We start from the raw sequence: 15,043 nt of genomic DNA on the forward strand, positions 1-15,043 counted from the left end.
CTACTTCCTAATCAGCTTGCTCCTTCTACTTGATTTATTCAGTGTTTTTTCCCTAAGTTCTGTATTTTATATCAGTGACTTTGATATGCTTGTGAATAGTGATGATACAAATATTAAACTATAGTATTACTGAAAGAATTTACTCTTAGACAAAGGGAGAATACTTCAATTTAAACATCTTGGAGGAAAGGGCTACTGAGAAGAAACATGAGTGAAACGACATATTGCCATAAATATTAAAGTTTAATTATATTTTAACATTTGCCTTATGTTAACAGTCTTTAAAAGAAACTACTATTCTTCTTTGAGTGATTGCTCATATGCATTCCAATGTAGGTGTGTGCGCAGCGTGCACGCACTGTCAGAGATTTTTCCCTCAGCAGTACCCTTAGGGCCAGCAGGGAGCCCTCTGGAGTGGCGCCGGTATATCAGCCCATATATATCCCTGCTGGCCCCCTCACCCACTCAGTTTCTTCTTACCGCCGTGACGGTCATTGGAATAGCCCTCAGCTCGTCCTCGAGTCTGTTTTCTTCACAAGTTCTTCTCCTTTGTTATAATCTTCAGTTAAGTACATGCAAATTGAGTTAAAGACTTTCCTCTGTAATTTTCTTCTTTACCCTGCCGCGGCAACTCTGCATCGGGGTGGACATCCACCTGATGGCCTCGTATCTCCCAAGCTCACAGAATGTCTTGACAGACAGACTGGACAGATGGTTTACGAGCCACGAGTGGTCCCTGCATTGGGACATTGCCCAATCCATCTTCCGTGTGTGGGGATTTCCCCACCTAGACCTGTTTGCCACAGGGCAGAACACGAAGTGCCCCCCTACTGCTCCCTCATGGGACAGGGATGGGGCTCCTTAGGGGATGCTCTCCTCCTCTACTGGCCGCAAGGCTTGCTGTACACCTTCCTGCCCTTCCCACTAGTTCACAGGGTCCTGCTGAAAGTGCAGGAGTTCAGGGCATCATTAATTCTAATCACCCCGGTGTAGCCCAGGCAACACTGGTTTTCAACCCTTGTCAACCTCATGCGAGAGGCCCATAACCCTCCCACTAGTCCAGGACCTGATATCCCAGGACTCACCACCGAGACCTTCAGTCCCTCTACTTTATAGCATGGAAGCTCCATGGTTAATGGCAGAGGAGCTCCAGTGCTCCCAACGAGTTCAGGAAGTCCTCCTGGGGAGCAGAAAACCTTCCACTAGAACCACGTACCTTGCTAAGTGGAAGCGATTTTGCTGTTGGGCTTCCCAGAAGGGGGTGCACCCGAGGTGGGCACCAGTCCCCCTGATCCTAGATTACCTGTCGGACCTTAGGCTCCAGCATCTTTCTTCCTCCTCCATTAAGGTCCACCTAGTGGCCATTTCGGCCGTCCACCCAGGCGAAAGGGTAGTTATTTGCCAACCCAATGGTCAATAGGTTCCTAAAAGGAATGGACAGGCTCTATCCGCATGTCCGACAGCCTGTTCCCCAGTGGGACCTAAACTTGGTTCTATCCAAATTTATGGGGCCCCATTCAAACCGCTAGTTGCATGCTCCCTCCTTCACCTATCATATAAACAAGGGTCAACAAATTATGGAAAACCCTACTCACCAGACAAAAAAGGGACTCACCACACTCCCCCACAAAAAGTGTTTTTTTTAATGGCATAAATTCCTAATAAGAATAAGAACAGTAATTACTAATAAGTTATTAATAAATATCACCCAGGTTATTAATAAATATCTTATAAACCTCTGCCTTTTCTCTCTGCTGCCATGTCTCCTCCCCTTGCTCCATCAGCTCCCCTAGTGCCTGCTGCCCCCCAAGTCCTCACCCTCTGCAGTCCTGACTCCTGCCCTTCTCACTGCCTTCAGCCTTCCTGAGACCTGCCCCCCTCTTCCAGCCCTTCTCTCCGCCCTGTGCCCACTCCTCCAGTAGCCCCACTCTGATCATGTGAGCTACCCTTCCTCATCCCCTCTCCTAAAACCTCCCCTCTACACACCTGCCCTGCCTCTCTCCTCTGGTGCTGGTCCCTCCCCTGCAGGTGTCTGCCCTTCTGCTTCACCCCCAGAATCCCTTGGCACCTGCACTCTCCTGGTGCTTCCCCCTTCCCTCACTGCCCCTGCCCACTTTGCTCTCTTTTTCCCTGATACGCACCCCCACACCACCCTCCTGCCCCTGTGCCCTCACAGATGCCTTGCTCCATCCCCGCCTTCCTCATGCCCACCCCTTCTTTCAAACCTTCTCCCAGCACCTCCCCCTCCCCTTCTAGCCCCCAGTGCCCTTACTCTCTCCTCTCCCAGCATCACCCTGTCCCCCCTCCCACTGACACCTCCTCTCCTGCCCTTTTCCTCATTGTCTGCACTTGGCCCCCTGGCATTTGTCTCTCCTGCACCCCTGTTCCTTGGTGCCTTCCCCTTTCTTCTTCTTATTCTTCTCCTGACCTCCTCCCCTCAGCACAAGCCCCTTCCCCATATTTTTCCCCTCCCCTTCCCTCCCCACAGCCCAGCCCAGCCCCTTCCACTCCCCCAGGGCCAGCTCTAGGTTTTTTGCTGCCCCAAGCAAAACATCCCCCCCCCCCCCCCACCGCGCTTTGTTGTTGTCTTTTACACATGTTTGCATTTTGCAATGTTTTTTTTTTCTTTTTTGTCCCGGCATTTTAGCCCTATAAATAACAAATAGCATTTTCATTCATTTTTTTCCATAAAGGCAAAGGCGCTTCAAGCGAACTCCCCCTTTCACTCGCTGCTGGGTCACAGCAGCCTTTTCCCTGCCCTGTCCAGCCGCTCCTTATGGGCAAGCACCCTTCACTCCTGACCCACAGGGGGAGCAGGGTGCAGGGAACAGTGGGGGAGTACGGGGGTGGCGTGGGGAACGGGAGGCACAGAACCAGAGGGATGCAGGGATCGGGGGTAGCAGGGTCCAGTGGAGGTGCGGGGAATGGGAGGGGCAGAGGGACCGGGGTCTAGGGGCAGTGCAGGGAAAGGGCAGCACAGAGCTGGGGGGGCAGAGTTCGGGAGGAGCAGGGTGCGGGGGTGCAGAGGAGGCACGGAGAATGGGACGCGGAGAACAGGAGGGACAGAGGGATCGGGGGTCTAGGGGCAGTGCAGGGAATGGGCAGCACAGAGCTGAGGAGGCAGGGATCGGGGGGAGCAGAGTGCGGGGTGTAAGGGTGGCACAGAGCCAAAGGGTCGCAGGGAAGAGGGAGAGCAGAGGGTCCGGGGTGCAGGGGAGGCGTGGGGAACGGGCGGCACAGAGACAAAGCAGGGCTGGGGCCGTGGCAGGACTGGAGCCGGCAGACCCTGGCTGTGCCGCGTGCCGCAGCCAGCTCCCAGGGACACGCGGCCAGAGCCGAGCTGCTGCGGCCCTTTAAAATCAGCGGGGACAGGTCACGCCGGCGTCCTGGTGTCCCGCACCGCCTCCTCATGCCGGAGCTTCACGCAGGCAGCCCGGTGGGAAAAATTGCCGCACTTCCCCCTTCCCAGTGGCGCAGTGCTCCTCCACTGCCCGGCCGATCGGATGGGGCCACGCCGCCCGTAGTGCGGGCTTCAGCCAGCCCGTCACAATGGCCCACCGAGCCAGTCCACCACAACGGCCCACCGGGCCAGTCCGCCCCTGCACTTGCCAGCTGGAAAAATCTACTCGCCACAGGCGAGTGCATTTGTCGAGCCCTGCATATAAGGTATCCCTCCTAGTGGCAGTCACATTTGTGAGGCGGGTGTCAACTTAGGGCCCTGATGTCAGATACACGCTCCCCCCCCCCCACACACATGGTGTTTTTTAAGGATAGGGTGCGGCTCTGCCCTTACCCAACCTTTCTGCCGAAGGTGGTATCATCATTCCACACTTCCCAGGACATTTTTCTGCCAGTCTTTTACCCGAATCCACATGCATCTGGGAAAGAGCAAGCTTTACACACGTTAGACGTCCGTAGGGTATTAGCCTTTTATTTAGACAGGACCAAACCGTTCCAAAAATCACCATAACTTTTTGTAGCCATTGCGGAACGCATGAGAGGCCAACCTATATCCAGTCAGCGTATCGCCTCATGGATAACCCTTAGAGCACACTCCACAAGAGCTGTGGCAGTTTTCACTGCTTTTGCAGCACAGGTTCCCATCCTGGACATCTGTAGGGCTGCCACGTGGTCCTTGGTCCACACGTTTGCCAACCACTCTGAGCCGTCGCATCAGGCCAGAGAGGATGCTGCCCTAGTAGGGCAGTCCTTAACTCCTCCATGGTCTCGACATCCGGCCTTCCACCTAGTTAGGATCTGCTTTGAGTCACCTATATTGGAATGCACATGAGCAATCACTCGAAGAAGAAAGAATGGTTACTTACCTCATAACTGTGATTCTTCGAGATGTGTTGCTCACGTCCATTCCAAATCCCCGCCCACCGCCCTTTATCCGGAATATGCCAGTAAGAAGGAACAGAGTGGGTGAGGGGGCCAGCAGGGATATATATGGGCCGATATACCGGCGTCACTTCAGGGGGCTCCCCTGCTGGCCCTAAAGGTACTGTTGAGGGAAAAGTCTCCGACGGCACGTGAACACTGCGCGTACACACCTATATTGGAATAGACATGAGCAAAACATCTCGAAGAATCACATTACGAAGTAAGTAACGGTTCTTTCCTCAAAATGTTGGATATTTCAAATTTTTAGGGGAAACAACCTGGATTTCTTTGCACTGTATGGTATTTCCTTATTTCCCAGGTAAAAGATCTTCCCTTTTTCAGTATCATACACACATTCATTTTTTGTGACACCTTGACAAGTCAAAGGCTGATTGCCAGTTAACTGACAATAATGAATTGTTAAATAATATATTAATAGCTGCAAAGACATAGAAGTTGCTAAGGAAGTTTTGGCTAATGTATGTCACTGGTGTGTGACAACAGATTAACTGTGGGAGTGGGGAAGACCATACAATGTATTCACTGTTTACAGGCCAATTCTTTCATCTGAATGATTTCAAGTGCACAATCTTTTTTTTACTCTGTTGTTTAGAATATCTATTATGTATATAGGTTAACTTCCTCCTTAATCTCTGAGTACAGTGGCTACTATAGGCTGATCCAAAGCTCAACGAAATAATTGGCAGAAAGCTCCCCAGTGATATCAATGAGCTTTGCATCAACCTCTGTGTACCTTTGTCAGATTTTTTAACAGCCGTGCATTATACTTCTTTTTAGTTGAAGAAAAATAGAGATCCTCCCATCTCCTCACTCATGTATAGATAATTGCACATCTGAAAGTCTAGAGAAATCTAAAATCTGTAAAATTTCTGGAGTGGACTTATTATTCTACTTGACTGTACTATGATTGTATACCAGATATCACTTAAAAACACATGGATATTCTTTGAAACCTGTCTTTTGCCTATTAAATTAAAATGGCCTTTATTGTTGTGTTATGGCCTTGCCCTAATAGAATAGTAGAATTTTCTAGTTTGAGTAACAGCCTTTGAGTCTGGAGACAAATTGAAGCAATAGGTTTAGTAGTGCATATGAACTAATCTATAGCCAATTCAGGGACCTGTGACCATGTTTTCTGCTGGGTAAAGAGAGAAGACCTTGAATAGTTTGTCAAATCCAATAATCAATATTAAGACTTCCTTCTCAGGGGAAATAGTGATGCTGGTATGAAATGAAAACTTAGTTTAATCCTTCTTTCTACCACATAATCCTTTTTGTCGTCAATGCATCTGCTGTGTGGTGGTCTTTCCCCCTGCTCAGATGTCCAGTTCTCCTCTTCCTTGGATGTTCCTCTGCCACTAGTAGCTCTGGTCCTGCTGGTAATTGCTAGTTTCTCTCCTACTAGTTGCTACAATTGCCGGTGCTTGCTAATGGCTTCAGTCTGTGCCATCTTATGCAGCAGTTTTCACTTGAGGAGACAGCTAAGGCTCATCCTCCCTTTTGTCCAGGTGACTTCTAGGCATCCAAGCTCTCCTTTACAATGAACTGTCTAGACACCTATAGAGCATTTGAAAGTAGTGGAGGAGGTGTAAGTGCCATATAACCTGCCAGCTCTCCTCATGCTACTAGGAAATAGAGATGAAAAATACCATTTAATCAGTTAACCAGTTAAATGTTACGTTAACCAGTTACCCACTTAACTGGGATTCTGTGGTTGAGCCCCATGGCATGGGGCAAAGAGCCCAGCTGGGCTGGAGTGTCCCCTTGGCATGGTGTGACACAGCAAGCCTGGCCAGACAGGAGCAGACCCTCTGTTCACATCAGGCAGGGGCTGCGCAAGCCCAGCTGGGCTGTCAGTTAACCGGTAACATCCTTCCTTGAAAGAGTTCTGCAGAGCAGTTCAGGAGCTGTTCTTTTTTATTTTTAGCCCTTCACACCCCAGTAACATAGTCAAATAGAGTCAACTATGGACAGCAGGCCAAGCCATCTTGGATTCCAAAGGGAAGGGAAAAATGGTTATTCTGGGATTTCTTTTGTTGTTGACTAATACAAAGAGTTGCCCTTGCTATGTCCTTGCTAAAACACATTTGGATTTTGTAGTATTCTACCAGTGAAATAAAAATATCTATGGGGCTGGTGAACGGGGGAGCGGGAGTGTATATTAGGATTTATTTTCTCTTTTTTTTCTGTGTGAGAATTGCTCAACTCATCCCTGTGATATAAAATACATGTCACAATACTTGGAGCAGGTTAAGGAGAAAGAGAAGGCTAGTAGGTACAGGACTTAGTCCTACTGGAAAATCGGTTCTTTGTCTACCTTGCTTAATTGGCCCCATCCTTTTCCTATCTCCTGTTGCACTACTCTCCTCTTTCATTGTGTGATGGGACTGACAACCAGAAAAAAAATCTTCAGATGAGAGCGTGATAGTGGATGGGACCTCTGAGGCGATACAGTCTGGACTAGAAAGGGTGATCTAATGCAAAGGGAAGCAGTGTTTCCACACACCCCAAGTAAAGCATATATTTAAAAAGACAAGTCGCTAAGACCGTGGTCACCACCTGTTGATAGGGAGGGCTCAACCAGTCGATTGCGAGGTTCGGGGGCCTCCCATTTCTCCCCACCCCCAAGAAGCCCCACTACCTACCTCCAGCGACAATAGAGGTAGTGCCAGATTCCTGCGGGGTGGAAGGAAGTCCGGCAGCTGCAAGCCACTTCCGGGGTTCAGGAAGTGCGCCTGCTGTTCTCCCTCCCTCAAACAGCTGGCATGATACCAGACCCAGGTCTGTCGCATGCCAGGGACTTGTTGCACGGAGGGGGGAAGGAAAAGTAGGAGTCCCCAGAGGAGGCGCTTGCTGGGACTTCCCTCCTCTGTGTGGGAAGGAAGGGGTAGGAGTCCGGGGGGAGGTGCGTGCCAGGGACTCCCTGCCCCCACTGGCACCCTGTCCCCTGCCCCAGCACCCACTAGCACTGTTCCCCAGTACCATGTCCCCTGCTCCCACCAGGACAGTTGGGACTTGGGGGGGTTGGAAGAGTTCTTGTTTTGCATCTCACTTATGTGGCCACAACTGACTTTTCTGTGGGTCAGTGCCCCCCTGACTCAAAACAGGTTCCCCGCTGAAAACTTGTGTTAACGTAATATTTTATTTAAAAATGATGCCTGGCCAACAAACTCCCAATTGGGGCCAAGCCCCCATCTGGCCGCAGTATCATAACACTCCTGCACCACCCCACCCCTGACCCTAGATCTGAGCCTATCATATACTGGAACCCCTGTCCTGGACTTTTCACATCCCCAAACTCCTGCACCCCCACATCCTCAGTCTTCTGCCACGACACTCCTGCACCATCCACACACTGCAAATCTGTGTCCTGAGGCCATCATACTCCCAACCTCCCTGCCGTAAGCCCCTCACATACCCCAACCCAAACTCCTGCACCCTCACAACCACAAGCCTGTGGCTTGCTCAGTACCCCAACTCGCCACCTGACCCCAACACTCTCCACCCTGAAGCCCCCTCCCCGAGCCAACATCCCCTTCTCCATCTCCTCCTGCATCCAAAGTCCCTCCCAGAGCTTGCACGTCTCACCCCTTCCCACACCCAAATCCCTCATTCCCACCCCAGAGCCCATACATCCTGTCTCAGCCTAGTGAGGGTACAGCTAGACTGCAGGAGTTTTTCCGATATTCCAGAGGCATCCCGGAAAAACTCTTCCTTGTCCAAACATGCTCTTTCGGTAACCACTGTATTCCTCATACAACGAGGAATAAGGGGGCTTCTGAAAGAAGGGGTTTTTCTGACATTTGGCCCAGTGTAGACAGGCCAAATGTTGGAAAAACTTCTTCCTAAAGAAGAATTGGGGGGGAAAAAGCAGCAGTGTAGCCATACTATGAGAGTGTATAAGGGCTGGGGATAGCAAGTAATGGAGAGGGGGAGAACGGAGAGGGTGGACATTCAAGAAAGAGGTGGAGTTTTGGGGAAGGGATGGGGTAGATCTTGGCTTGTTCTGCCATTTAAAAAAGTGATCTTGGGCGTAAAAAGGTTGGAGACCACTGCGCTAAGAAGCCTGAACTAAAGGTGGCAAAGAGAAGCTTAAATATAAAATAACCTCAAACTAGAACTCTTACTGACTCTTCCCGTCATCTCTTTTTTGTACCGTCTTCCCCTCCTTGGTAATCTTTGGTTGGGCTTGCACAGATTCTCAGAGTGCTTAGCAAGGGAGAAGGCTCAAGCTGGCTACCAGCATACTAATAAAGTCCAAGAACACAGCATGGAAAAATATGTTAAGTACAAGAAAATGCTGTAGAATAGAGCTTGGAGTATCTCTGAAGTGGACTCAATATGGACAGCAGATGTGGCACTGGATGGTAATTTGGTACGATTAGCAGGAGGTGTTTCTTGCGAGTCTGGTAGTTATGGATGTATCCTCTACCTTGGGGAGGACACCCCAGCTGTGATATCTGCCCTGGCAGCTAGAAAAAAAGAAGATTGACCAGCTGGCATGTGGAGGTAGGATAGGATTGGAAGTGCAGAGTGCTTTCATTTTCATGCAAGGCAGATTTCTTTGTATAACAAAAGTTAAACATATCCTGTCACTTCAAGCTTAGTCAGTGAACTCTAAACAAATTCACTAAATAATTTGGCAGGTGTTGTTAAAATTAGCAGTCTCTGGAGCAGAAAGTTATAGGGCTGTAGTATCAGGAACATTGCAGGTCAAGTTTAAGTACTTCACCATGACAGGACTGTGTGGAGAAACTTGCTTGGAATTTGCTCCCACTATGGCCTGACCCTGCAAATCCTTACTCCTGTGTTCATTCCTTACTCATATGAGTCGTCCCATTGTCACTATGAGACTATTTAAGTGAATAGGGACTACTCAAATTAGTCCCCTTGTCTGATTCTAGTTAGTAGTATGAGCCTGTACTGTTAATGAGAACCATATTCAGACATAGATATACAACAGAGCACAGTTTATACAGTATATGTAAAGAAAATGCCCATTCAATAAAAATCACATGCAAGTGCAAAGAATTAAGGTTTGAAAATGAAATAGTGACACATCGCTTTTCAATATTGTGATGTGACAAACTTATGATGAGATGTGATTAAATGCTAAGCTTTATTTCCACAATTTATTTTCTGTTTAATGTATTACATAAGTGATAAGAAAATCCAATCACATTTGTACAGCTATAAATACGTGATTGATAATTTGCTTCTTGCCAAAGTTACTGAAGAAGTGTTCCTTCTACATGGCTTTCTCAAAAAAAAAAAAAGGCGGGGGGGAGGGGAGAGATCATCCTTAGGTGTTGGAATTATGATGTTAAAGAGAGTATACAGACGGTCACTCTGTCATTAATGTAAGATTTGTACATAGTTAAATGCCCTTTTTTAAAGGTGAATGGTTTTGTGTATTGGTTTTCAGTTTTTTTGTCTGTCTTTGAAATTTTGTTTTATAGTAACGAGGGGGGTGTATTCTGGTTATAATAAAAGCTGAAGCAAATGTTAGCCCATCACAAAAGAGAATACCTGATTTTTAAGATTTGGACCTGTTTGATTACCTCCTTTTTCATTTTTTATTTTAGTTTAGCTCTCTGTTACTAGATGAGGGCACAGTTGCCAAATTACAATAAAGTCTGAAAACAACAAGTGCTGGTGATCACATAAGGAACATGTTCTCATGAGATTTCCATCTAATTTTGCATACTATGTGTGTCCAGATAATTTTAGTAAGGTTTATATCAAAATCTGAATAGTCTCAGATTCACATGTCAGTGTCCATATTGTGTCAGGAGCTGAAAAGTGCACTTGTCCTAGACATATCCCCCTTCCTCCTGTTTTCTGTATCCTCTAGACATAGGTTCAGGAGCAGAACTTCAATGGAATTGTGATAATTTACACTAGCTGAGGATCTGACCTGTTGTTTTTAAGGTTATAGGCTTCTGGGACTTGACCCTGGCAAAACATAGCATAACAGTGACATCATAGAGCGGGTAAAGAAAACAAAGAACCAGGCATCTATTTTTGAGGAAGGAATTAGGGATGTAAGTGACTAGCCAAGTCATTACTCAACTACTTGCTCCCTTCCCCCTTCCTGCTTCTGTATGAGGCAGCAATGGCAAGAAGCAGGAGCCAGCTTTGGTTCCCCCCAGCACGGTTTCCAGGGGAGGAGAGGCAGGGGACACAGAGGCTGTAGCGGGGGACCTGGCATGAGCTGGGACTACTTCAGTCCTGGCTCATGCTGGGTCCCTGACTGCTGCACCTCTGCTTTTTAAAAGGAGTAAGTGCAGCGGGGATGGGGACCCAGCGCAAGCCAGGACTGAAGCAGTCTGGGTTTGTGCCAGGTTCCCCCGCAGCGGCTCTGCTTTTTATAAATGTAGTAAGAGGCTCCTACTACTTTTAAACTGCAGAGCCGCAGTAGTGGTAGCGAGAACCCCCACACTCATTTATTGGTGAATTGAGTAGTCAGTGGAATTGCCATTGCCTACTCGATTAGCTAATTAAACACTAAACATCCCTAGAACGAATTAGGGATGTAATAATGTAGTCGATTAAATGATTAATAGATAAGTAGATGCTTACCAGTTAATGCTATTGATGACATGCAAGCTCCACACTCCTTCCCCAAGACTCTGCAAGTACATTTTTTAGCAGGCTGACCAACAGGCTGGCTCAGTCCAAGCTTGTGCTGAGTCCTGGCAGCAACCCTGCTGCAGCTCTGCACTATTAGGGAATTGCGGGATTGATGCTGGGACTCAGTGCGTGCTGGGACTGAGCCAGCCTGCCCGGGTGCCAGCTTCCCAATTTCCTATTAATGCAGAGCCACAGCAGAGTCAACGCTGGGACCCAGCGTGAGCCAGGACTGAGTGCTTTCACTGCTAACCCTTTTTGATTTTTGTCATCTTAACATCCTTAGAAGGAAAAATGGCAGCACCCTGAATGGGAAAATGAATGCTAGCACCGCAACCACCTATGTATGAATAAAAGGCATTAGGATACAAGCAGGGCCAAGTGCATGCGCTGATCAAAAACAAGGGGTGTCAAAGTGGTTAATCACTTGACTGGTGAAAAAGCTGCATTTTTTAAACTCTGGTTTGGAAGATTATTGCTATGTACAAAAGAATTGGTTTCTCATAGATAAATTTATTTTGTGATGTGATTCCCTTTAAATCTCCCTGCCCTCACCAGCTATATTTCAGTATCCTTTGTCTAAAAAACTTGATGTCTGTGCTGACGAGTCCACAACAGTAGCTTAAAATTGCTTTAACATGCAGATTCTGGCTTGGAAATGCTACATTGGAAGTAAGAGTTTGAAGAGTTGGCAAAGATGTAGCAATATTTCCCTTTGGCAGACACCTTTTGCTTCTTGACTTGGAAATATGATTATACACTCTGGCTACGTCTACACTGGCATGATTTTCCGGAAATGCTTTTAACGGAAAAGTTTTCCATTAGAAGCATTTTCGGAAAAGAGCGTCTAGATTGGCAGGACTCTTTTCCGCAAAAGCACTTTTTGTGGAAAAGCGTCCGTGGCCAATCTAGACACGCTTTTCCGCAAAAAAGCCCCGATCACTATTTTCGTGATCGGGGCTTTTTTGCGGAAAACAAATCTCTGCTGTCTACACTGGCCCTTTTGCTCAAAAGTCTTTTGGAAAAAGACTTTTGCCCGAATGGGAGCAGCATAGTATTTCCGCAAAAGCACTAACAATCTTACATGAGATCGTCAGTGCTTTTGCGGAAATTCAGGTGGCCAGTGTAGTGATTTTGCGGAAAAACTTGCCAGTCTAGACACAGCCTCTATGTAGTTGACCTAAAACTTTCAAATATTCTCTTAAGCTAGTGAATCTTTCACACAAATACAGCGTTGCCACTGTAAAATTATTGTAGCCTCAAGAAGCAAAGTAAATAGTCTTGGATTCCTGACCACCCATTTTGATTTAGAACTCCATTGGAGTAAATCCCTGAAGCTGCTTTTAAAGTTCTAAAATCTTTATTTTCACTTGACAAAGTTTGTTTGAAAACTTTGTAGTTTGTTTGAAAATATAGTAGTTAATGCTCTTAACTCCTCAGCCCAAAAATGGTGCCAAAATACGTTTTTAAATCCTGTAAACCTTTTATGGCTTTGAAGTTGCTACAGGGATCAGTAGAAGAGTAGAACCATCATAGAAACTTTGAATGTGTGGTAAGATTTTGGTTAGTCTGTGATGAAGTTACTGCAAGGAGTCAGGGCTCTACCTCTATTTCACATTCGCCTAAAATTGAAGGTTGAGAGGTTTATGTGTAAAAAGTGTGAAATTCCCCCTTTGGAAAATGTCCAGGCAAGAGTCTCCCTGATACTGCAATCCCATGCGAAGTCACAGGTAGAAGCATCTACATAGGAACTCATGCAAACCAGGTATGTGCCACAGCAGCTATCTCTGTGACACATCCAAATTGGTTGATATGGAAGGAACCAATGGGAGTTACACAGGGAGATATTCCAGAATAGCTATTACTGGTCGACTCTGCATGTGTATGTTTTCATCCTAAAATAAGAATTCCTTGTTCCAGGTTGACTAATCCACTATGGTAGTGGAGTAAACTAATACTGGATAAAGCACTTCTATTCAGGAATAAAAGCATTCACAAGTGCTATTCAGGCATAGTTCATACCTCTAAATTCATACCTACCCTGTTCTAGATTAATTTTTTTATGTAAATAAACAATGGCAGAATTGGGGCTTTATAATCTAAACTCTTCTGGCAGAGACTGTCCTTAATTTTGTAAATTGTGAAGCACCACATATCTTAATGGGGCTTAACAGTTACACACGTAAAATTATACATTAGGGCATCAATCTGTATAAGTAAATATTGCAGATCTGTACTACCAAGTTCAAAACAGATGTTAAGGAAAAGTTCAATATTAACAATGTATTTTTATTTTTATTTTGTAGCTTGGATCATCCTCCTCTGTTCCTTTTACGTCTATATTCTCTCAGCTGTTTATGACTGTTGTAGTTCCTCTCATTATTGGACAGGTATGTCTTTTAAATATACATTTTTTTAAAAGACTAAGATAAAGAGGGTCGTCTTAAAGATAAACTGTCAACACAGTATGCTGCCATGTGGGACACAACCTCAGCGTAATGGAGTCCAAGATCACAGAGAAGATACTACAGTGCCCCCTGTAGCCACACTGATCTTTGTTGAGATTGAGCATCTGACCCTCACGGTCACAAACATGCACTATTGTGTATCGAGGAGTTTGTGAATATAAAATGCTGAAAAAAAAGCAGCCCAGATTGAGAAACTTGCAGCCCAAGGCAAAAATGAGCATTGAGAATATGAGTTCTTTTGTCCTATGCCCTTTACGTTATAAGATGGAACAAGTTCTACCTGTGTAATGGCTACTGCTAATTATATTAATTAAAAAATTCTATGTTAAAAGAACTTGAAGGTGATAAAGTCAGGCCCTCAAAAGTTAGAAAATGCCAGAATTAATGCTGCCTATGATCTTCTGTATACACAGTGTAATAAAAACTTTAATTGTGTGATCACATAAAAAAATTTTTCACAGAACCTCTGCCTCATTTAGAGTACATGATGGGTGGCTCAGTGAATGAGCATCTGTTCAATATTTCATTTACTATATCATTCAGTGTGAGGCCCTTCCCTTTTTTACAGCATACAGCTTACCCTTGGACTGAAAACAGAATTAATTTCCTCCTGGGCTTTTTTATTACACTTGTCACTGTAGTATCTGGGTGTTTCCCAAACATTAGTGAATATTTGAACAACCCTGTGAGCCAAGGAGATTTTATCTCCATTTTATAGGCAAGGAACTGAGGCACACAGATTTTTGAGTACCCAAATTGAGAGACCCACAGACAGGGAAACTGATAGACTTGCCAGGCCCCTGGGCAAAGTGTGTGGAGGGGCCAGCTCCGTGCTTTTGGAAGGGGTGGGATTGGGGCAACCAACCATCAGCACTGCCTGGAGTACACCCACTTTTCCCTCACCAGCCTTCAATGCTTCCCGGAGCATGCAGCACGGCACTTCAGTGGTGATTTAAAGGGCCCAGGGCTCCCAGCTACCACTGCCTCCTACAGAATTGCTGGACTCCAGGGCAATTGCCCCCTTTGCAGCCCTCAGTCAGTGGACCTACATATAGACTGATTTTTCAGAATACTTGCTATTTTTATAGCAATTTATGCATTGAAAGCACAACTCTCATTGACTTCAATTGCAGTTCTGACCACTTAGCCCTTTGCAAATCTGACAAATGATGCCTCATGGTAGACACTCAGAAAGCAAAGAACATGCAACAACTGGCCATCTGTGGAAAAGTTTAATTCAAGTGACTTGTCCAGCATCACATGGGAATCTATGGCAAAAGCAAAGAGAATCCAGGGGTATTCAGCTGAATTACACATGAGAATATCTCTTTGTTTTTCCTGCAGTCCGCTTCCTCTTTCACTCTACATTTTCCAATTTTAGCAATAAACATTGACAGGAGTCATATAGAAACCTTCCTACACAATTCTGATTCATTTCCTGAATACTGTGTATCCTGTTCATTGGCATCTTTGAATTTTTGAGCACTTAACTTTGCAGCCTTAGCTTTCTTTTAATATATACTTAATGTAATTTCCTATGT

General features: G+C 46.0%; 1 protein-coding gene across 2 annotated transcripts in view; it reads left to right on the forward strand.

Moving 5' to 3' along the window:
• The window catches only part of SLC10A7 (solute carrier family 10 member 7), a 194,724-nt gene that overhangs the window by 137,295 nt on the left and 42,386 nt on the right, over window positions 1–15,043 (forward strand). For both annotated transcript variants that reach the window (XM_075929990.2, XM_075929991.2), the window contains one exon: window positions 13,341–13,424. In XM_075929990.2, the coding sequence (XP_075786105.1) occupies window positions 13,341–13,424 (84 nt within the window). The remainder of the gene's footprint in view (window positions 1–13,340; window positions 13,425–15,043) is intronic.

The sequence above is a fragment of the Pelodiscus sinensis genome, chromosome 4, assembly GCF_052426305.1.
Source record: "Pelodiscus sinensis isolate ZL-2025 chromosome 4, ASM5242630v1, whole genome shotgun sequence".
Classification (NCBI taxonomy): Eukaryota; Metazoa; Chordata; order Testudines; family Trionychidae; genus Pelodiscus; species Pelodiscus sinensis.